Genomic DNA, 23,918 nt, shown 5'->3' on the forward strand with positions numbered 1-23,918 from the left:
CTTTTTATCATATTTATCCTATAGCTTCTGAAATAACTCTTCCAGTTGATTTTTGTCTTAAAGCAAATAAATGTAACAATCTAATCTGCTCACATTCAAACTGAAATTCACAAATCCCTTTATAAAAAGATGTGTTAAATAATTCAATGAGCAGATTATTATTACAATGAATTAAATAAATGGATGTGGAATATCTCTAATACTCTTGGTGTAAAGCCTGTTTTAATTCCATAATCCCAACTGGATGCAATATACTTAAAAGAGCACTATTAACTGCACTTTTTTTTTCTATTCTGTTTAGAAACATAATAACAGTTGAGAGACATTTATTAAGAAAACATCAACTCTATTTGCACATTCTAAAAGAGAATATTAGAAAAACAGAATTTTAATTTTCATGTGTGTAATTTGTTAATATAATTAGAATGGGACACAATTAGGTTCTTTCGGATCTTTCAGTGTTAATTAAAAAGCTAATAAATTGAATGGTTATAAATACTGAATTAGTGAGACTAATGCTCCAGGCAGTTAATCTTTTATTTATCATTTACTGAAGATCACTTTTAACTGGAATGTCATCTTTATGTCAGAGATCCCTTGCCGTGGAACTTCATGAATTGTAAGATTCCTAAATCTTAGATGATGTGTCTCTGAAATATGTGCCAATACACCGCACCCTACTCAGGAGTTTCCTAACAATCAGCAACCATTGCCTTTGACTCATTCCATTAAGGACTTTTACTGTCAGCAATTTTCCTGTATCTCTCAACCCTAACAGTAATTTCTAAGTTTCAGAGAAAGGAAAAGTAGCTCCCCTAGAAAAATAAAAGTGAAGAGTCCAAGTTCTATGATTGAAGAGGCTTATCAATACTGGACTTAAATAGAAACAACGTTTTAAGAGTAGACAGTATGAGCATCAAAAAGACTAACATCATCAATTCGTGAAAATACATCAAATAGTGTTTGATGTATATTTTTAATGATGAAATTCATGAGTACATAACACGTAAAAAGAAATCTCATTAGTTTCCTTTAGAGGATGCTTTATTTCCTAGTTTTAAGAACAGAATCCACTATAACATCTCTAAAAGAGAGACAACCAGATATGTGTCTCTTGATGTGATCAAATAAAAAGTAGGTAACACAACCTCTGACACATTCTAAAAAGTGAAAGTGTTAGTCACTCAGTAGTGTCCTTTGGGGTCTCTTTGCGACCTTATGGACCGTAGACCTCCAGGTTTCTCTGCCATGGAATTCTCTAGGCAAGAATATTGCAGTGGGTTGCCATTTCCTTCTACAGAGGAATTTTCTCAACCCAGGGATCAAACCTGAGTCTCTTGAATTGCAGGCAAATTCTTTACCATCTGAGCCACCAGGGAAGTACTCTAACTCAGCCTCTATATCAAACTACCAATCTACAGCAAATAAAGGGACAAAAGAAGATATTAAACAACATCTCAAGGAAGTAACTGGCAAAATCTAGAAAGTGGAAAGCTTTACAGAGCAATAACGGGGAGGAAGGGAAATATTCTTTTCATCAAACAGAAGTAAATGTGGTTAAGAGGTGGATCCTTTTGAGATGGTGTTACATTGCAGTCTTTTGCTTAAATTTCCCTATTTATGCCTTGTACACAGGTCAAAATTATTTCATCTTACTGTGGTAACAGTGGTAAAAACTAAGGCCCCTCACTGTGCATTTCAAAGGTAAAAATGGGTTAATCATAAAACCTTTTTTCCTAAGAAACAAATATGGATTCTAAGAACTTCTTCCCCTCTAACACAGGAAGAGAAGACCTGCTGCTGCTGCTGCTAAGTCGCTTCAGTCATGTCCGACTCTGTGCGACCTGATAGACGGCAGCCCACCAGGCTCCTCTGTCCCTGGGATTCTTCAGGCAAGAATACTGGAGTGGGTTGCCATTTCCTTCTCCAATGAATGAAAGCAGAAAGTGAAAGTGAAGTTGCTCAGTCGTGTCCAACTCTTCGAGACCCCATGGACTGTAGCCTACCAGGCTCCTCTGTCCATGGGATTTTCCAGGCAAGAGGAAAATCCCCACTGGAGTAGGGTGCCATTGCCTTCTCCAAGAGAAGACCTGAGAAGACATCAAAAACAGAAGTGTTTAGACTCTCCCAAAGATTGCCTCTTAAAGAGCTTAAAACTACTCTAGTGATCAGGATGCTTTACTTAGTTAGGTAAGATGTTTCTTGGCAAAAGAAATCTCCTCAAATCCTTTCATAGCTACAAAATATTTTGTTTCATATCCAAGGAAACAGAGCCACTGTGCAATTATATTTCATGTTTTCATAAGAGAGTGAGAATGTGCTTATTTTGCAGAGAAAAAAATACCAATTTTATTTGAAATCATAATCAAATGGCAACACAATTTTAGTAGTCACAAAAATGGAATTTTAAGAGAAACAGCATTTAAAAAAAAAAAGCATATCAGTATGGACCTCACAGTATCTTCCCCCTAAGAAAATGGGCATCGGTTCCACCTGTATGTCATTTGAATCCACTGTGATTTACCTGAAGGAAATCATTAAATCTTCTTAGCATTTTAGAATAATAGCAAGATGATGAGACACCTAAAAAGCATTCAGAGGAAACATTGGTTGCAGTGCCTGTCCAAATTGTTTGATGTTTGTCAAACCTGAATTGCATTTGAAGGGTACGTTGCTAGTAATGGATTTCCAATTCTGTTTCCATGTGGGCAAAGTTTTTTAGCCATTACAAGCTGAAGCTTATTACTTTGCATTATGCATGAAATGATTTTTCTGAGTAGGTCCACAATCACAAAGGACACACATACAAAAAAAGTGATTTCTTTTATTGCTCAAAATACAGCAGTTAGAAATAATTTGGAAATTTTTCAAATGCCTCATTTAGGGAAATTCTTAAATCTATTTAGGAGTAATTATTTTTTGCAGTGTTACTAAATAATTTAGCTGTAGCTGAGACTGGCATTAATTACTAAAGGAGTTATGTCTAGTTGTAGAATAAAATGACAAACAAAAGGTGTTAAAATTTTGAATAAAATTGTTTGTAACATTGATTAGCTGTGTGTGATTTAGATCATATAATTGAACTTCTCTGGACCTCAGTTACCTCTTTATAGAACAAGAAATAATACAGCCTGCTTCTTATAATTGTAGTTAAGATTGCATGAGCCTAGTTCAATGATTACTAAAAAACAGACATTCAGAATTATTAGTCTAATCCAAATTATTAAATTAGAGCTAATAAAAGCAACTGAATTTGTGAGTTGAAAGCACTATGCAAACATAGAGCACACAAAAAAGGATAATTTTGTTTTGTAAAATTTGTTTTCAGATATCTTGACAATGGTTTGCCAAAGATTGCTATGGGTTTTTCTTTATTAGTGAAAAGACCATGTGTCAAAACTGAAATCATTCTGTCTTTTTACCTTGATATATAATCAACCAGTTTGTGGAATCTCATTAAACAGGAGCTTGAACTTCTGGTGTAAGAAACAAAGAACTATTATTAGTGGTGATATGAAATGGCTTCAAAATGATGATGTGTTTTGATGTGTAAAATGCTGTAGATACATCGCAAAATGTGAAGGGAAATTCTTCTGTATAAAATCTAGCCACTGTAAACTGAGCAACAACCCTCTTGCACAAAGTGCCAGAGAAACTGTGCCTTATTTCTATTTGTACAACTGATTCACAGCCATACAATCTGTAATTTATGTGCAAATGAGTACAAGCAAGGGAGATGTGTATGTTCTTCATGATTTTGGCACACAGTTGCCACTTTAAATTCAAAACACTCAAACCTGGCCAATTTTTCTCCACACTTTGAAAGAGTCACTTTCTCTTGGCTGTATAAGACTCACTGTAAGAATTTTCAGGCCTAGAGGAAGGTTTTGTTTACAAATTCAAAAGGGAAAATGAACAAAATCTAGGTAAAGACAGAGGAGGGCTTGCAACCTTACCTCTACATGGAATCAAAGTACAGAATGAGAACAAAAAAGGCAGTTTTCTTTCAGATGAGTGAGAGAGCTCCCCAGTCACATAACACACTTCCCATACCAGGGCATATGTTCTTCAGCAGAATTTTGCTCAGACACACCAGTACAGTCTCTGTGAGAGGGTACATAAAAACACATCAGCTACAAGCAAGGAAGGGAAGACTAAAATCCATGGGACCCGCAGAGGTGCATGAAGAGGAAGATCACACAGAGAAGGCTGCCAGATCCCATCTCAGAGCCACAGGACCCAAAGGAAGGTAGCACAAGTCCTACCTATTATTACCTTTCGTTTCTATGAATTAAGAATACCAGTTACCCACGGGCATTTTGAACAATAATGAAGATTCCCTGGAGAAGCAATGGCAACCCACTCCAGTGTTCTTGCCTGGGAAATCCCATGGGCAGAGGAGCCTGGCAGGCTACAGTCCATGGGGTTGTAAGAGTCAGACTTGACTTAGTGAATAAACTGCAGCAAGACCGCAGTAAATATCATCCTATTGTCATCTTCCAAACATGTCAGAGTATACTATATTCTATTTTCTTCCATTCCTTTTCTTAATAGAAGTTTCTTTCACTATAACACTTCGCCATAAACTGGAGACATGTGATGTGGCAAATTTAGAGTTGTATGCAAGCTCAAATTCCAGCCTCTACAAGCAGAGAAGAATTATTGTCTTGGAGCCTTACATTTCTTATCAGGTAAGTGAAGATAGTAATTTGTCAGAGAATTATAAAATTGTTTAAAAATATTTAAATAAATATATATATATACATATATATGTGTTAGTCACTCAGTTCTGTCTGACTCTTTGTGACCCCATGGACTGCAGACTTCCAGGCTCCTCTGTCCATATATGGTATAGAAAAAGTTTTATTTAAAATATTTATATATTTTACACACATATATGTATATGTAAATCATTAGTTACAAACTTATCTCAGGGTCTGGCACATAATAGTATCTATCATTAGTTTTACTTATTGTCCATTCACAAATATTTGAGCTTCCCTGGTGGCCTAGATGGTAAAGGATCTGCCTGCAATGCAGGACACTTGGGTTTGAGCCCTGGGTTGGGAAGATCCCCTGGAGAAGGAAATGGCTACAAACTCCAGTGACATATGTATGATATACTAGTGATAATGTAGTAAACACCGAAGTCACCACACTCAAGAAGTTTATTTTGCATTGTAGAAAATATGCAAGGGGCAGATTTAAGATAGGGCTTCACCAGAGACAATGATACACATAGGAGAATTATCACTGGAGTCTTAAGAACTAAAGGACACACTTTTAGATAAAATAACATGTATGTTATGAAATAACCGAAGCACACAAAGGAGATAATCAAGAGAAACGGGAGAGAAGGAGATAGGGGAGGTACGGAATTCTATGTAGATGGGACACTGAAGCAAATAAAACGATCAGCCTTTTTAGAGAGCTTTCTATGGGTCACACACCATACTAATCTATTTGCATATTTCATGTAAACCTCAAGGTCAGAAACTAATCACTACTGAACTGTAGAGTCTGTCCACCTGACCTGATGTGTGGGGTGCTCACTGCGATGCCATAGTGTGTGTGGGTCTAGCACATCTTGGGGTGGAACTGCAGAGCGGGACACGTGGTATGAAGGCTAGAAAGGAAAGGATGGAGGCAGCAGCACTTTGAAATACCTCGTCAGTGGGACTTTGTGGAAGACAAGAAAATGCCTCAGATGCATGGTTTAGAAAAGACTTTGGGGCTTCCCTGGTAGTTCAGATGTTAAGAGTCTGCCTGAAATGCGGGAGACCTGGGTTCGATCCCTGGCTCAGGAAGATCCCCTGGAGGAGGGCTTGGCAACCCACTCGTGTTCTTGTCTGGAGAATCCCATGAATGGAGAAGCCTGGTGGGCTACAGTCCATGGGGTCGCACAGCTGGACATGACTGCATGTCTAACACAAGGGTGGCTTAGTGCATGGAACCGGCTGGATCAGAGGTAAGTCTGGAAGAAGAGGAACAAATCAGAAGGCTGTGGTCAGCTATATGAGAGACAATGGTAGCCCAAATTAAGACAGTGACAGAAGTAATAGTAATATGTGATTCAAGAGGTTTCCATGGAAGTAAAATTGATAGAACACAGTTAATTATTAAGTAAGGAAAGCAGGAAGTAGGAGAAGAGCTAGGAGAGGAGGTTAAATGACTTTCAAAGCAAAACTGTGTAAGGTGTAAAGTGCTTAGTACATTAGAGCCATTCAACATAATAGATTTTTTTTTCCTCTCACTATGTATCTGGTTCTCTTTCTTTAATGAAGCTACTATCATCTATCTCCTAGTTCCAGTTTACCATTGAGCATTTTATCAGATACAGAAGTGAATTACATTTGTCATTATTCTCCAAGCCAAGAAAAATCTTGTAGGAATCTTTAAAAATAATCATTAAAGTAACAGATCTAATCATTGTACTTGTATATGCACATTCACCTTGGTGAAACAAAAGTGGACCAAGGGGGCTCAAATCCAAGTCGACATCAAACTCTTTAATTTGTTTTTTTAAACAGGGCTTTATTTTATCACAGCATAAATTCTTCCTCCATTATCCTTTAAGTGTGACTGGACATCTGTAGGTATTCTTTATATCCATGTACTTTCTCAAACAACCTTTAGTCATTGTTTTTCTATCATAATTCAGCAAAGAATTCTCATTATTTACCAGATAGACCAAAATTCATTTTCAAGAATATTTTATAAAGTGGAAATACTTATATCACTTCTGGAATGAGGCTTAACTATTTCAAAATTAGAAATATTCTGACTTAACGGTCAGAGAAGAACTGACATATTTGGTCCAATCTCTTTCATTCTTTTTGCAAATGAGGAAAAGGAATTTCAGAAAAGTGATGTTTCATGCTCAAGATCAAACAAGTTTCAATGCCTAAGCTGACAACCTAGGTCTTTTAGTCTGGGTCTAAGGCTCTTCATGTTAAAGCTCTGTGGCTTGTTGGTCCTCTTCTTGACACAGTGACAGTCTAACAGCATAAAAAGAAAACCAAGCAATAAATAAGCAAATAAATATAGTAATTACAAAATATGGTAATAAAAAGCAACATTTACCAAGTTTTTAGTGTGTGGCAGGCACCATTCTAAGCACATTTTTCATTAATTTATATACATTCCTCATACACTCCTTTGAGGTGGATACTACTGTTAACTTTTATAGAATGATAAACCTGAGGCATAGACAGATTGAATGATTTGTTCATGGTCACAAAACTAGGAAGCAGTGGAGCAGAATTCAAACCCAAAAGAGACAGAGTCACAGAACCATTAAGTGTTAAGGACCAGATTAGAAAGGAGACAGTCCCCAGTAGAATAAGGTATGAAAAATTCTTGAATTAGGAAAAAGTTGGATGTGTCAAAACATTAAGGGAGGAAGAATGACATAAGATAACAAGGGAAAAAGTGGCAAAGGACAAATTACACAGGGTGGCGAATGCTTGAATAAAAGGTGAGTTTTTAAACAGTGAAATAGAAAGCACTGAATACTTTTTAAATGTATCATAAGATGATTTGAATTAGATTTAAGTTTACTCTCACTGGAGAATCCTTATTGAGATTTGGGAAATAATTTGAGAATCATTTCTTTCTTCCTTTATTCAATAATTGATTTATTTAACAAGAGTTTGCAAAGTGCTGATTTTAGCACCTTATCTCACCCCATATTTCCTTATTATAACTTCCTATAATAAGATATATCTCTTATTACCAAACCATATATTCGCTAATAGCAAATAGTTATAACTACAGGTTTCCCAATAATTCCTGAAAATTAACAGCTTATACAACACTAACACATGTAGTGTGTTTCCAGTAGTCATGTATGGATGTGAGAGTTGGACTATAAAGAAAGCTGAGCACTGAAGAATTGATGCTTTCGAAATGTGGTGTTGGAGAAGACTCTTGAGAGTCCCTTGGACTGCAAGAAGATCCAACCAGTCCATTGTAAAAGAAATCAGTCCTGAATATTCATTGGAAGGATGGATGCTGAAGGTGAAGCTCTAATACTTTGGCCACTTAATGCAAAGAACTGACTCATTAGAAAAGACCATGATGCTGGGAAAGACTGAAGGCAGGAGAAGGGGATGACAGAGGTCAAGATGGTTGAATAGCATCAGCAACTCAGTGAACTTGAATTTGAGTAAGCTCTGGGAGATGGTGATGGACTGGGAGGCCTGGAGTCCATGGGGTTGCAAACAATTGGACACAACTGAGCAACTGATCAACAACAACATGTCCTTGAAATATAAACTAAGCAACTGGTTGTCTCTATTAAGTCAACCAATTGTTTAAGAAAATACTCTTTTTCTGGAATCAGCTGTTTATTTTGACATCATGTTCTATTCCTTAGAATTTTAGTTTTCTTGCTTTGTATTTCCAGATAAGATTATAAAAATCGTTGCAAAATAGTAAATATACATTACTCTGAGAGGTGGACACTAGGCTCCAACAATGATAAGTAGTGTTATACTCTCAGCTACAGAGATCATACTGAGAAATGGCACAAACCTAAGGGTTTTCAGTCTTGGTAGAACATTCACATTATGTACCTAGCAAATAGACAAATAAAAAATCATGAGTACCCTGAAACATCATATATTCTTTCCCTCATGTATCCAATAGTTTGATTTATTAAGTATCTACTATGTACAAGGTGTTATTCTAAAGTACTATAGAAGGGATAAATTATATGCATGTAATTTTACATTAAGGGAATGTAAAATTCCCTTAATGATATGAGGCTTTGATATCACGCAGTATTACCTCATGCTGTTAGACAATAATAGCAAAGATCAGATTTTGCAGTAAACTTTTTGCAGAAATCTAAAAGTAGCTTTCCCTGTAAAACTGCATTGTGTCATATTTACTGAAGCGGAGTATCTTCAAATGTTCAAAAGGCTAAAAATGAAATTTCAATGTCCACAGATGTATCAAAGGATCATTCATCTTTTTATTCACAGAACCACAGGTTCATAAAATCTCTGAAGAGAAAGAGACCTACAGGGCATTCAGTCCAATGCTCCTGGATTCACGGTAACATAAGAATTACCTAGGATGCTTTTAAGTAATATAGATTCCCAGGCTCTGGCCACTAGAGATTGATTCAGCAGGTCAGGAAGCAGCCAGTAAATCTGTACTTTGTACAAGATTACCAGATAATTCTGATATATAGCCAGGTTTGAGAACACAAATTTAGTACAACACTTGGGGTCTGTTATTTAAACATGGTCTGTGCTATCTTTCCTAACAAGTTGTCATTTAACGATTAATCTCTGCTTTAATATACCTTAGAATAGGAGAGTAGGACCTTGACTCTAAGGCAGCTGTAGTTGCTGTAGTTATTAGAATATCATTTATATTATATATACATATATTATAGGCACTTATGTGTAGCTGCCTGTTAATATGTGTGTGGCTTGCTAGGTAGCACTAGTAGTAAAGAACCTACCTCCCAATACAGGAGACTTAAGAGAAGTGGGTTCAATCCCCGTGTCAGGAAGATTCCTTGGAGAGGGCATGACAAACCCACTCCACGTATTATTTTCTGGAGAGTCCCATGGACAGAGGAGCCCGATGGGCTATGGCCCATAGGGTTTCAAAGAGTTGGACACGACTGAAGCAACTTAACATGCACGCACGAGTTGGGCATGTGTGCTCAGTCACGTCCAACTCTTTGTGAGGCTGTGATAGCCCACCAGACTCCTCTGTCCATGTAATTTTCCATGCAAGAATACTAGACTGGTTACCATATCCTACTCCAGGGTCTCTACCTGAGCCAGGGATTGAACCCACGTCTCATGTGCCTCCTGTATTCTCAGGTGGATTCTTTACCGCTGTGCCACCTAGAAAGCCCCTTTTGTAAATATATGCCTCTAAAAACAAGGCTGTAAGCTGCATGAGGGCAGAGTCTAGGGCTACTTTTCACATCCAGCACTTAGTTCAGACCTTGACATTTAGGAGGCAGTCATTAACGTTTGTTGAATATTTATCTGATTGAATGAAGTCCTTCCTTTATTTGACCTGATATCTCTCTGAAACATCCATCTACTGTGCTAGTTTTATAATTCCAGAAAACTGGCTAAGTCCATACTTCAAATACTAGGTATAAAAACACAAATACACTGCATTCTTCTCTTCTCTCAAGGCCCTTAATTATTTACCTAGAAAGGCTGAGGCAGATACTTTTAATCAAAAATGGTTATGTAATGTTAAAATAAGTACGAAATAAAGGTGGGAACTGAGAGGAAGGTAACTCATCTAGTTGCTATTCATGTAGAGGAAGGAGAGAAATAGATGTCAAGACATGTTTTTCAAAATAAGTGTTTCTGGGACTTCCCTGGTGGTCCAGTGGTTAAGACTTCATCTTCCAATTCAGAGCTGCCAGGTTTGATCCCTGGTCAGGAAGCCAAGCTCCCACACGCCTCTGGGACAAAAAAAAACGAAATATAAACAGAAGCAATATTGTAACAGATTTGATAAATACTTATATATTAAAAAAAAAAGCAAGTGTTGCTGAAATTTGGCCTCTGTTCACCAGTGCCAAGTATAAAGAAAGAGACAGAGTTTGGGGTAAAGTGAAAAAGACTAGCTTTTAATTGTTTTGCAGGCAAAGGGGGCCACAGTGGGCTAACATGACTTACCCGGGAGATGCTAGTGAGGAGTTTTACAGTGTTCAAGGAGCAGGGTGTGATCAGCTCAGGGACAATTCAGGGATTGGTTGGCATCAAGGTGAAGTTTCAAGCATTATCAACCTTCTGGATTCAACTAGTCTAGGGTCTATGTTCTTGTGGTCAGCAGTTTTCCTCTGGAAGGGGTCTGCTTCCTGTAAAAACAATTTAGGAATGTGTGTCAGGAATCCATCTGTATCTTTCAGGGAACTGTGAGTCTGATGATTCTTCTATGTAGCAGAATTATAGTCTAACTTGTTACCAGCTCCCCAGCCCCAAAGCTATACTTTGTTTCTACATCTTCACCTTTCCCAATCACTAACTCTTGAGTCAGCATTTTACTTCAAAAAACAAGGACAGAGGAGCTTGTACATGGTTTCACAAGTGATGCTAAATTGAGTCTTGATGGTTTAGCACTTGAATTACTGAACATTCACATGCATTAAATCAAGTAGAACAAATTATATTCCTCTTCTATAGGGTAGCCTTTTAAACATAGATAACTCTGTCTCTCAAACCTTTTCTAGGTCAAATATCCAACTTCCTACAATTATTGCTCATGAAACTATATATTTTTTTTTTTTGGTTTGCTTGTTTGTTTTTGTTCCATAGCAGATTAAATAATCTAAAGAAGACTCTGAAGGCAAGAAATATAGCATATGACTTTCAAGTTAAAGAGGTGCAGCTGAACTCCAAAGGCATCTACTATACTCATGAACAACATGATTTCTGTAGCTATAGTGTGAGTTACAAAGCAGCAGCACTGATATACAGACCATCAACAAAACCCAAGCTTCCTCCCTCAGCATCCTACATCAAATTGAAAGCTGCAAGATGATCAACACAAATGGATTTAAAATGAGACAACGACAATTGTTAGTCTAACTATCTTGACTAACTTCATAGACTAACTTCCACAATCAACAGATAAATAGAGGAATCGTGTAAACATTTCCAGGTAATTATCATAGAGACAATCCTTGCCTATTAAATCAGTTAGAGGGCAAGAAAAATGTGGACTTATCTGTTCTGGTTAAGTGTAGTGCATGCAAAAGGTGTTGAAATGTCAGAAGGCAGAGATAATAGCTGCAATGGTAAAATACTATTCTCATTTTAAGTTAAACCCCCCCCCCAATTTTCTAAAGGCATACACTTAGTAAGGTATCTACCTACTTTTCAAAGAGAAAAATAAGAACTTTTAAATTGGAAATGATGAATCCCATTTAAAAAAAAAAAAAAGATTTGAGAGAATCTACTGAGCTCCTCTGAAGAACTAAATTAAACTCAGATTGCATCCATCTACTGGAAAAGTACAGACCCCCAAGGTGATCAAACACTCAGAACAGCTGCTAGATGTCCATTAAAACCATGCAAGAAAGGCACTTATTTGATGCATTTCTCCTGGGAGGTTTGTATCTAAAATGAGACTAGAAATAACATTGCCTCCTATAAAGCAACTCTGGCAGACCCCAGCTGGGGAATATACTTGCAATTAATAATGAAAATACTAAACTCATTTCCTATGCTTACTTCCTCCCACACTACCCTATATCTCTATACTTATGGCTTTTGAATAAAGGGGATTCCAAATAAAGTCATTGTTATATCAGTTGTTTGTTAAGGCATGGGCTTCTTAGCTGCTACGTAGAACAAAATGTGAATAAGTTCCTTGAGAATAAGGTTCCTTTGGCACAGGAAATAGAATACGGTAAGCATTTCATATCTGTGTATCTATCTCTGTGTGTGTGTGTGTGTGTGTGTGTGTGTGACTGGAGATTTCAAAGAAACAAGGAGGTATAGAGAGGCAAAATAGTCAGAGGACAGAAAAAGTACTTCTCAAAGTGTGGGAAGCACTTTTTCCCAGCTTCACCTGGGAACTTGTCAGATATGCAAATTCTCAGTTTCATACTTCAGACTCACCGAATCAGAACCTCTAGGATGGGGCCCAACAATCTGTGTTCTAACAAGCTCTGTAGGTGAGTTTCATGTACTATAATACTGAGAACCACTGGACTAGACATCAGTAATTTGAAAGAAAATGTGCTTGAAGAACCTGGAGATCCTCAGTATTGCTCAATTGTAGACTACCTGTGGACAGTTTGAGGATGGGAAAGTTTGAGGATGAAAAAGTAATTCAAGATGGCATAGTGCATGATGTTCCCTCTTCTGGAATGTGTATTGTATTGATTAAGATGATAGAGAGCTACTAAAACATTTGTAAGCAAGTAATGAAATTAACTCTAGGGGCAATTTGAGAAATAGGTTGAGCTCCTCACTGGATGAAATTGCACACGAAAATAAAAGATACAATTAGCTGGGAGACTAAAAGATGCCAGTTACAGAAGACTTCTAGAGACTGGGCAAGGACTGCCTAACTTCAAATCAGGATGGGCTGAACAGGAGGAAGAAGTCAAAGGTCTATTTCACGCTTCTGTTAGTGGTTAGATGCTAAAGTGACTAGTTCAGTTCAGTTCAGTCGCTCAGTCATGTCCGACTCTTTGCAACCCCATGAATCACAGCACGCCAGACCTCCCTGTCCATCACCAACTCCCGGAGTTCACTCAAACTCATGTCCGAGTCGGTGATGCCATCCAGCCATCTCATCCTCTGTCGTCCCCTTCTCCTCCCACCCCCAATCCTTCCCAGCATCAGACTCTTTTTCCAGTGAGTCAACTCTTCGCATGAGGTGGCCAAAGTATTGGAGTTTCAGCTTTAGCATCAGTCCTTCCAATGAACACCCAGGATTGATCTCCTTTAGAATGGACTGGTTGGATCTCCTTGCAGTCCAAGGGACTCTCAAGAGTCTAAGGGCAATTAAAAACACCTAAGAGGTGTGTCTCTCTCCTTTCTACTCTCTCTCTCTCTCTCTCTCTATATATATATATATACGAATCTCCAAACTAAAAAAAATTAAATTGTGGTAACAAATGAGATACCCTAAGGAAACTATTTAAGAGAGAAGAGAACTGAGGGGGAAAAGCCCTGAAATAGCTAAAAAGAACTTTATGGGTATGCTTGACAGCAAAATAAACTTTAGTCTCTGATTTGTGCACCTCCCCACAGACCTAGCCATCTGCAAAGCTACAGGTTTGGTTGTAAAAATAGAGCTAACTGAGAGAAGCTCTAGCTTTCATAATTTTGAGAGAGGCCTAGCTTTTTCAAAGGTAAAGATTAAAAAAAAAAAAAAACTATTAAGCACTCTAAAGCAATAATATTTCCAAAACTAATAATTTAAATTAATAAAAAAAGATTAAAACATTTCACTAATGCCATTTAGACTAAAAAAAAGAAAGAAAGAAAAATGATTTAAAGCATAACTTTATATATCGATCCTTTATATAGCCATCATTTGGCAAATGAAACTAATAATCATAAAATCACAACTAGGTAAAGCCCTCTCTCCCATCCTTTCACTGACATTCACTATCTCCCTGAAGGGAGGTAATTACCCAACTTATCCAATACCACTCCCCTGCAACTTCTTTTCAAAAAATTTCCACTTAAGAAAATCAGTTTATAATAACTTATTTCCATATGTTACTAGATCCCAGGGAGAGTTGTAAGGACACTTCATGCTACTATGAAACTGTCCATGCAGTTATCCCCCAACTCAGGGCCCAAAAGGCAATGTAGCACTTGGGGGAATAGAAAGTTCAACACAAAGTGTCACCTTAATCCTCTTGGCCTTTCTGGCAGTTGATGTAAATTTTTGTTGTTTTTGTAGAAAAAAAATTGCAACCTTGCCAGAATATACTGCCTCTGAGCATTTTAGCTGCCTTCCCATCTCCCATTCCACAAGCCCCCCTCGGCCCACCCACAACAACTCCTGAAGGACACACATACACTGCAGGGTAAGGAGTGGGTATAAGATGAATTATCTTTTTCCACCAAACATCGTTCCTTTCCAAATTATGGATAATGAGGCCAGAAGTGTAATTACTGAAGGAGTTTGGAAAGTTAATTACTGAAATAATCTAAAAAATAGTGGTGACTGCAGTGAGTACAACTCACTTTATAGCTGTCAGAACCACTTAGAATGTGATAAACATCTTACGTTTGCAAACCCAGATGCTGCACCAAAGGAAGTTTCATATTAGCAAATTACCACAAGAACCCATTACCGTCAACTCATTTTGATTTTGTAATGAGAAATCCCATTAAAAAGGAATAACTTTAAGTTGTGATTGTTAAGTTGTGAAGCAGGGGAGGGACAGAAGAAAGATGCCAAGTCTGAGTAAATCTGCCTGGGATCCTCACCTTGAAGCCTGTAATTTTCAAGCAGCTAGCTCTACCTTCCTTGTTCCCACTGTTCACTGGAAAGTTGTGAAATTTAAGGTAACATTCACTGGATCTCAAACTCAAAGCAGTTAGCTTTGAGATTGCAGGTCAAGGCTGCAGGAGAAAATGGATATTTCTGTACTTAGGCACAAATGTCCGTGGAATACACACCCCACTCCCACTCCCAATTCTTATTGATATAGTCTCAGTGGTAGAGGGCAAGTTCTCTATTCCAGCTGCTTCTGCACCTAGCATCATGAGAGCAGTGATTCCCCTCCACCACCACCACCCCCCCCCCACCTGCCCGGCACTCTCCACTAGATGCCACAGGCTCTGCTGCCTCTTCTCCCCATCCCTTTGTGATGCACATGGCCCAGGCCAAGGCCTAGTGCTCACAAAGGCAGGTGCAAACCAGGTGCACACTCAGTACTCTGGGAGCTTCAGACTGATCAGGGCTCCGGTCCTGCTGCTCCAACCCCAAGGCCGGAGTCTAGCCCTGACACCGCCATCACGCGCAATGGCCAGCCAGTTATCCCTCCCTGTCACCCCGCGCCTCTCGTCCTTGACGCCCGTGAAGCCGCACTTCGGACACCTCCAAGCAGGCATCAGCGTGGCGATCCAGCGCACCGACGGGCGAATCCACCTCGCAGTGGTCACAGAGGTCAAACGGGACAACGCTTGGGTCACGGTAGAGTGGGCCGAAAAAGGAGTCAGAAAAGGCAAAAAGGTTGCTCTAGAGACCATATTCCTGCTGAATCCAGCTCTGGCCTCGGCTGGGCCGGTCGCGCAGGGCAGGGCTTCGAGCTCCGTGTCTCTGGCGCCCCCTTCCGTCATCGGGGACCAGCGCACAGCCGCGCGGTGGGCTGTGAAGTTCCCCCAGAGAAACGAAACGCCCTCGGGGGACAGCCTGGCGGTGAGCGTTCCCAGCAGCCCTTGCCTGATGACGCAGCGGAAATCTGCCTGCCTACGAGAAACTGAGAAACGGCAGAAGCAGCGCGAGAGGCGCCGACGACTGCACCGCGAGATTCGCGCCCAGCGCGCCCGGGACGCAGACACCGGAAACGCCCCCTACGAGATCCGGCGCCAGATAGAGGAGTGCCGCCAGCGCCTGCGGGGCGGCCGGATGTCCGTTCCCGAGCCGCGGGACGGCCGCCGCATCTGCGTCTGTGTGAGGAAGCGGCCTCTCAACCGGCAGGAGGCCACGCGGGAGGACCTAGATATCGTCACCATCACCTCGGACAACGTGGTCATGGTGCACGAGTCCAAGCAGAAGGTGGACCTCACTCGCTACCTGGAGAACCAGACCTTTTACTTCGACCACGCCTTCGACGACACTGCCTCCAACGAGTTGGTGTATCAGTTTACTGCCCAGCCGTTGGTTGAGTCCATCTTCCGCCATGGCATGGCCACCTGCTTTGCCTATGGACAGACAGGCAGCGGGAAAACTCACACTATGGGTGGAGGCTTTTCTGGAAGGGACCAAGATTGTTCTAAAGGCATCTATGCCATGGTGGCACAGGATGTTTTCCTCTTACTCAAAACTTCCGCTTATGAGAAGTTGGACCTCAAAGTCTATGGGACGTTTTTTGAGATTTATGGGGGAAAGGTGTATGACTTGTTGAACTGGAAGAAGAAGCTGCAAGTCCTCGAGGATGGCAATCAACAAATCCAGGTAGTCGGGCTGCAGGAGCAGGAGGTGTGCTGTGTGGAGGACATGCTGAACCTCGTGGAATTAGGGAACAGCTGCAGGACTTCAGGACAGACATCAGTCAATGTCCACTCTTCCAGGAGCCACGCAGTGTTCCAGATCATTTTAAAGTCTCGAGGGAAACTGCATGGCAAGTTTTCCCTTGTTGACTTAGCTGGGAATGAAAGAGGAGCTGATACTGCCAAGGCCAACCGGAGAAGACAGCTGGAAGGAGCAGAAATTAATAAGAGTCTCCTGGCACTCAAAGAATGCATCCGAGCTTTGGGTCAGAACAAGTCTCATACCCCATTCAGAGCTAGCAAGCTCACACAAGTGCTCCGGGACTCCTTTATAGGCCAGAACTCCTCCACTTGCATGATTGCTACCATCTCTCCAGGGATGGCCTCTTGCGAAAATACCCTCAACACTTTAAGGTATGCAAATAGAGTAAAAGAAATAACTCTAAATTTAAGGCCTCGCCATCGTTGTCTTTATCCTGCTCAACATGAAATGCCAAGGGTGTTGGAAAATCACATTAGAAATTCAGAAATGCCCCTTCAAGGGGATGAATTTATTAGAATACCTTGCCTACAGAGTGAGGAGGAGAAAGAGACTGAAGAAATCAAAGCGCTCTCCTCTCCATTAATGGATACAACAATTTCTTGGAAGGAAGCAAGCCAGTGGCCAGATAATAAAGTTCAGGAGACATCTGATGGGGTAAACTGCGATGTTGACTTTTGCATCGCCCGGTTATTGTCCATTTTTGAGAAGAAAATAGATTCTCTGACTGAGGTTCAAAGGAAACTGAAATTATTACAAGCTGACCTTCAAAAGGAGAGCAGGCATGGTGAAGGCAATGGTGAGAGATCAGATCTGAAATGATTAATACAGTGCTGCAGTTTCTAAGTTTCTTATAAAGGAAAATTGTGATCTGGATAGAAAGATCCTCCTGGAAGGTTTAAAACCTCTTTAAATATGGCTGTGAAAAATGTCCTCTTTCTGTTTTTTCTGTGTTTCTGTAATTTACTTTTATTCTGTAGGACAGTGATTTGTGACCTGGAACCATTTTACTCCCTAGGGACAATTGGCAATGTCTGGAAACATTTTCATTTGTCAGAATTGGGTATGAGAGGAGTGGTGGTACTAGAATATCACTAGAATGTAGAATGATACTAGTAGAAGGCCAGAGATGCTGTTAAACATCCTACAATATACGGAATAGCCTTCAAATAATTATCCTGTTGAAATTATTGTCAAATATATATATAACAAATCAAGTTAAATATATAACAAATAATTATCCTGTTGAAAATATCAGTAGTCTGGGGTTGAGAAGGAGAAGGTAATGGCAACCCACTCCAGTACTCTTGCCTGGAAAATCCCGTGGACAGAGGAGCCTGGTGGGCTGCAGTCCATGGGGTCACACAGAGTCGGACAGGACTGAAGTGACTTAGCAGCAGCAGCAGCAGCAGCAGCAGCAGGGGTTGAGAAACCCTGCTGTAGAAGAACCTGATTGTGTTGAAACCAGATTCCCTAAATTTGTAGCTAGGAAAGAAAAACATTACAGATAAAAGAGACTAGAATTGGAACACACTAAGGGGTGCACAATTGAGTAAACTTAAAGATGCCTATGCACGAGTCTTTTTCTGCTACACTGGTGTGTAAATTAAAATGGTTTCTAAGCTCTAGATATACTAGGGAGGTGGGAGTGGAGAAGGGAAAGATTTTTTTTTGAGGCTTTGTATGAGAGCCTAGAATTGTGAAGATTTTATTTTTGATCTTTGAGGTGAAATTGCAAAGTACTGTGCTTCCTGAGAGTGATAAAATGAAGTGTTGTGTTGCAAAATCATTGTGTTACTGACTATAGTGTCTTAATGTTTTCTTTTTTTTTTTTTCTTCTCACTCTCCTTACCAAATTTTGTGTTTACATGATTCCTATAAAAAGCTTTGTCCCATCAAGTTAGGAAGTTAGGGTAGTGAGTAAGTCAGAAAAATAGGAAAGTTCTGTCCTGAAGTGGGGCTTTTCCCATAAAGACTGCACAGGGAATGTAGTAAGAATGTGGTAAATATCAATGCCCTAGTTTAATTGTATAAGGAGAATATTTTCCTGATTCAAGGATCACAAAGTCCATTCTTTCACAAAAAGAAGCAGCAGCTAATTTGATATGCAAATATAAATATTAATAAATAATCTAATGCACACTTACCTTCAGCAAATACTTATGGAATGCTATAATAAAGATCTTTTGGTTCCAAGTCTAGCAGTTCCAAACTCTTTTTTTGAAGAAAAAAAGAAACGTGGAATTATTTGCAAAGAAATTGAATGGTGGAGTAGGGAAACCTGAGACACAAAAATTAGTGCCCAAATTCCTTTACTACCGTTGGCAGACGTGCCTATTCTTTTCAAATGTTTTCCTCCTAAGTTGCAGAGGCCTTACTGTTACAAAGGAAAACTGACATGTCTGCCAGAGAGTGGGCTTCCCCAATGGCTCAGCAGGTAAGGAATCCACCTGCAATGGAGGAGACACAGGAGACGTGGGTTCAGTCCCTGGGTGGGGAAGATCCCCCAGAGAAGGAAATGGCAACCCACTCCAGTTTTCTTTCCTAGAAAGTCCCAGTGACAGAGTAGTAAAATGGTAATGTCCTAGCAAAAGCCATCAGGTTTCATCTGGGTTTCATCAGGATCATTGAAAACATATGATCCTTAGTAGTTAATCGATATTATGGCCATTAGATATTTTTCCCTCTGGTGAAACAGGAGGGGAGGGGGCAGGGCACAGCTTTTGAAAGAATGATATACTCCAAGGACACAATATAAACAGGTTAGAATCAAACAGGCTGAAGACAAGTCAACTTCCACTGGACCTTGATCCTCAATCAGTGAGATAAATGGCACACCCAGAGACACCGTGACAGTTCCAAGGCTCCATCAAAAGACCAAAAAGCGGGTGGTGGCCCAATTCCTGTACATCTCCATCCCTTCCCAAAAATAGTTGGAATAATCCTCCCACTGATTTCCTTATGAGATTATCCAGCTCATTAAAACTCACCACACCACATTTCAAGGCCACCACACTTGCCCTCTGTGATGGCCCACACTCTATCTGTGGAGTGTGTTTCTCTCTGAATAAATCCTCTTCTTACCTATCACTTTGTGTCTCACTGAATTCATTTTACAATGAGACATTGAGAACCTGAGTTTCATTACTGTGGGTTTTGGCTGAGTTTGAGTCTGGCCACGTGGGATCAAGTCTCATTCTAAGGAGAACGGTCTCATAGGTAAAGTCATATATTATTATCATTAAACCAAACAGAACTTTGTAACTCTATCATCCTGTAGCAAATGATAGCCTTCCCTTCAAAATGAGATGTTTTTAATCAGTATTTTTGTAATCAGTGAAAAAGATGGGGTTAAGAATCTTATCCCAGTTAAGAATAAGAGCTTAGAACTGGTTTTAAGAGTCTAATCCCAGTGCTATACTACAGATATCTGTGATTTTAGGCAAGTAATTTAGCTCCACTGAGCTAGTTCCTTCTATATGAACCTGGGTAATTATCTCACCTATTTCAAAAGATTAGAGGGTGACTTTATTTTCATTCTGCTCTCTTATTTTTTATGCCAAAGACTCACTCATTTATTATTATTGTCATTGTCCTTATTCTGTTATGACCCTCACATCTCCTTTTGCTCTCTACCACACATAAAAATTAGTAGTCTGCTAGAGGTTTCAACATTCTAATACCAATAATATCTTTTTTTTTTTGTATTTTATTTTTAAAGAAGTATAACAAAGTGAAGTGCACAAATCTTGACTATACAATTCCACAAATGTTTACAAAGTGAATATTCCTAAATGACCACCACACTTAACCAGATAGAGAACATAACCATTGTTCCAGATGTCTTGTTCCCTGATCATTTCACTCATTTTCTAATCAACGTTAAGGAGTATTCTGACCAAAATCATCACAGATAAGTTTCCCTCTTTAGAGACAAACTGTACTTTTTGAATATGGGTAGGGTCATATACTAGGCACTCTTGCATCTCTGTTTTATTTTTTTTAATCAAAATCATCTGTGACTTATCATTTTTACATTGTTCTATATTGTTCCATTGCATAAATAGCTCATATTTTATAAAATTTACTCTTGATGAAACTTAAGTTATTCTACTTTAAGCAATTAATAATGATGTGTGAGCATTAGTATATGTCCTCTTTGGTGCACATTTATATGCTAAGAAGCCTAGGAAAGGAATTCTTGGATCCATAATATATGTATAATCAGCATAATAGGTCAAGCCAAGGAGTTTTCCAAAGGACTTGTTTTAATTTTAGACAACCACCAGCATTTTGCCTTTGCCTACATTTAGTATTATTAGCTTTGACGCTCTAATTTTACACTTTCTGATGTGTGTGCAAAAGTATCTCATTATGGTTTCAATTTTTTTCTCCTAATGACTAATGCTGAACATAGTCATAACCACATGCTTACTGGTTATTTGTGCAGTGGAATGTGTGCGTGCTCAGTCATGTCCGACTCTTCGAGATTCCATGGACTGTAACCCTCCACGCCCCTCTGTCCCTGAGATTTTTCAGGCAAGAATACTGGAGTGAGTTGCCATTTTCACCTCCAGGGAATCTTCCTGACCAAGAAATCAACCCAGGAACCCACCTGTCCAGTGTCTCCTGCATTGTCAGGTGGATTCTTTTACCTCTGAACCACCTCCTACTTCTTATCCCTAGACAATGCTAATCTGTATTCCATCTCTATAGATCTCTGATCCTTTATGTCTTGACTTCCTTTGGTTTGTTGATGTTGTTGTTCAGTAGCTCAGTCGTGCTCTACTCTTTGTGACCCCATGGACTGCAGCACACCAGGCTTCCTCATCCATCAGTATCTCCCAGAGTTTGCTGAAACTTATGGCCATTGAGTTGATGATGCCATCCAGCTCTCTCATCTTCTGTCACCCCATTCTCCTCCTGCCCTCAATGTCAGCATTAGGGTCTTTTCCAATGAGTCAGCTTTTAACATCAGGTGGTCAAAGTTCTCAAGCTTCCGTTTCATCATCATTGGCATCAGTCCTGCCAATGGCTACTGCCAATGAGTAATCAGGGTGGATTTCCTTTAGGATTGACTGGTTTGATCCCCTACTGTTCAAGGGACTGTCAAGAGTCTTCTCCAGCACCACACTGTTCAAAAGCATCAATTCTTCAATGCTCAACCTTCTTTATGGTCCAACTCTCATATGCATACACAACTATTGGGAAAACCATAGGTTTGACTATATGAACCTTTGTCAGCAAAGTGATGTCTCTTTGTTGTTTTACCCCTTCCTAAATTGTTGTATTTGGTAGTTTTAACTTTGTTGTGCCCTTAATAATATAGCTTGATAATTTGTTGACATATATATATATATATATAAAACATTATTTATGCATTTTATACATGATATTGTAGAAAAAACTACATATCAATAACATTTCTTGCAATAAATTCTAATCAATCTCAACCAAACTAAAGAGTTTTATTCTACGTTAAGTTTAGCAAGTAAAGAAGAGCAGCATATCAATGTAAGTGACTAAGTAGGGAAGTGGTTACAAAAGCTACAGGATAATGTTGAATGTATCATATATATATATATATATATATATACATATATATATACATATATATATGTATGAACATATGTATACATGTTTGCTCAGTCTCAGTCATGTTCAACTCTTTGTGACCCTATGGATTGTAGACTGCCAGTCCCCTTTGACCATAGGAGTCTCCAGGCAAGAGTACTGGAGGGGGTTGCCTTTTCCTCCTCCAAGGTATCTTCTGGACCCAGAGATTGAACCCGCATCTCCTGCACCTCCTTCATTGGTAGGCAGATGCTTTCTAGTGGCTTTTTATCTTATTTTTGCTTATATATTACAGATTTGGGAGATGAGCACAAATGGCCCAAATTTTTGAGAGCAATTTACCTGTAGATTTACTTAACTCCTCCACTGGAAAGACTGTGTAACAAATTTATTTATTTTGTGTGAATGCACATACATACACAAGCACAGTTTTACATGTATGGTTATATATATATTTTTTTCCCATGGAGTCTTATATCTGCAGAGTAAAACTTAAAAATTCCTCTTTTAGTAAAAAAGCAATTCCTATCAAATCAGTCTTAGCATAATTTTTTTCTGTTGAGTTGCCATTCTTCCTTAAAAAGTACACATTCATACTTCCACTAGTGTTAATTTTTTATTTTTCTAAGAATATGCCTGGTACTTGAAATGGTCTCAAAACACAAAGCATAACATTTAATATGAATATCAGAAAATAAGATATTATATAAATGAAAAAGCTCAGAAAGTAAGTTAATTCAATTAAGTTCGGTCGCTCAGTCGTGTCTGACTCTTTGCGACCCCATGAATCACAGCATGCCAGGCCTCCCTGTCCATCACCAACTCCTGGAGTTCACTCAAACTCCTGTCCATCGAGTCGGTGATACCATCCAGCCATCTCATTCTCTGTCGTCCCCGTCTCCTCCCACCCCCAATCCCTCCCAACATCAGAGTCTTTTCCAGTGAGTCAACTCATCGCATGAGGTGGCCAAAGTATTGCAGTTTCAGCTTTAGGATCAGTCCTTCCAATGAACACCCAGGATTGATCTCCTTTAGAATGGACTGGTTGGATCTCCTTGCAGTCCAAGGGACTCTCAAGAGTCTTCTCCAGTCCCACAGTTCAAAAGCATCAATTCTTCGGCGATCACCTTTCTTCACAGTCCAACTCTCATATCCATACATGACCACGGGAAAAACCATAGCCTTGACTAGACGGACCTTGGTTGGCAAAGTAATGTCTCTGCTTTTTAATATGCTGTCTAGGTTAGTCACAACTTTCCTTCCAAGGAGTAAACGTCTTTTAATTTCATGGCTGCAATCAGCATCTGTAGTGATTTTGGAGCCCAAAAAAATGAAGTCTGACACTGTTTCCACTGTTTCCCCATCTATTTGCCATGAAGTGATGGGACCAGATGCCATGATCTTTGTTTTCTGAATGTTGAGCTTCAAGCCAAACTTTTCACTCTCCTCTTTCACTTTCAAGAGGCTTTTCAATTCCTCTTCACTTTCTGCCAGTATATTAAAAGAGAGTTGCTGACAGTTCACACAGATGACTTGAAGTTAACAAAGAGGATTGCAAAGTAAATTAATGCTTTAATAATGTTTTTCAGAAAATGTCCAAGCTTCTAAAGTGAGAATGGTAAATA

At 39.3% G+C, this 23,918-nt stretch overlaps 1 protein-coding gene across 1 annotated transcript; it reads left to right on the forward strand.

Moving 5' to 3' along the window:
* Positions 1-15,351: 15,351 nt before the first annotated feature.
* Positions 15,352-17,541, forward strand: KIF2B (kinesin family member 2B). The gene has a single exon (XM_055395330.2). The coding sequence runs from the start codon at positions 15,490-15,492 to the stop codon at positions 17,539-17,541; it is 2,052 nt and encodes a 683-aa protein (XP_055251305.2). The 5' UTR covers positions 15,352-15,489.
* Positions 17,542-23,918: the final 6,377 nt, after the last annotated feature.

This window comes from Moschus berezovskii, chromosome 20 (assembly GCF_049115385.1).
Source record: "Moschus berezovskii isolate FMDL1 chromosome 20, NW_MosBer_1.0, whole genome shotgun sequence".
NCBI classification, from domain to species: domain Eukaryota; kingdom Metazoa; phylum Chordata; class Mammalia; order Artiodactyla; family Moschidae; genus Moschus; species Moschus berezovskii.

Bases quoted from the DNA above. Each gene is read 5' to 3' on its own strand.
- KIF2B (XM_055395330.2), top strand. From the start codon at position 15,490: ATGGCCAGCCAGTTATCCCTCCCTGTCACCCCGCGCCTCTCGTCCTTG.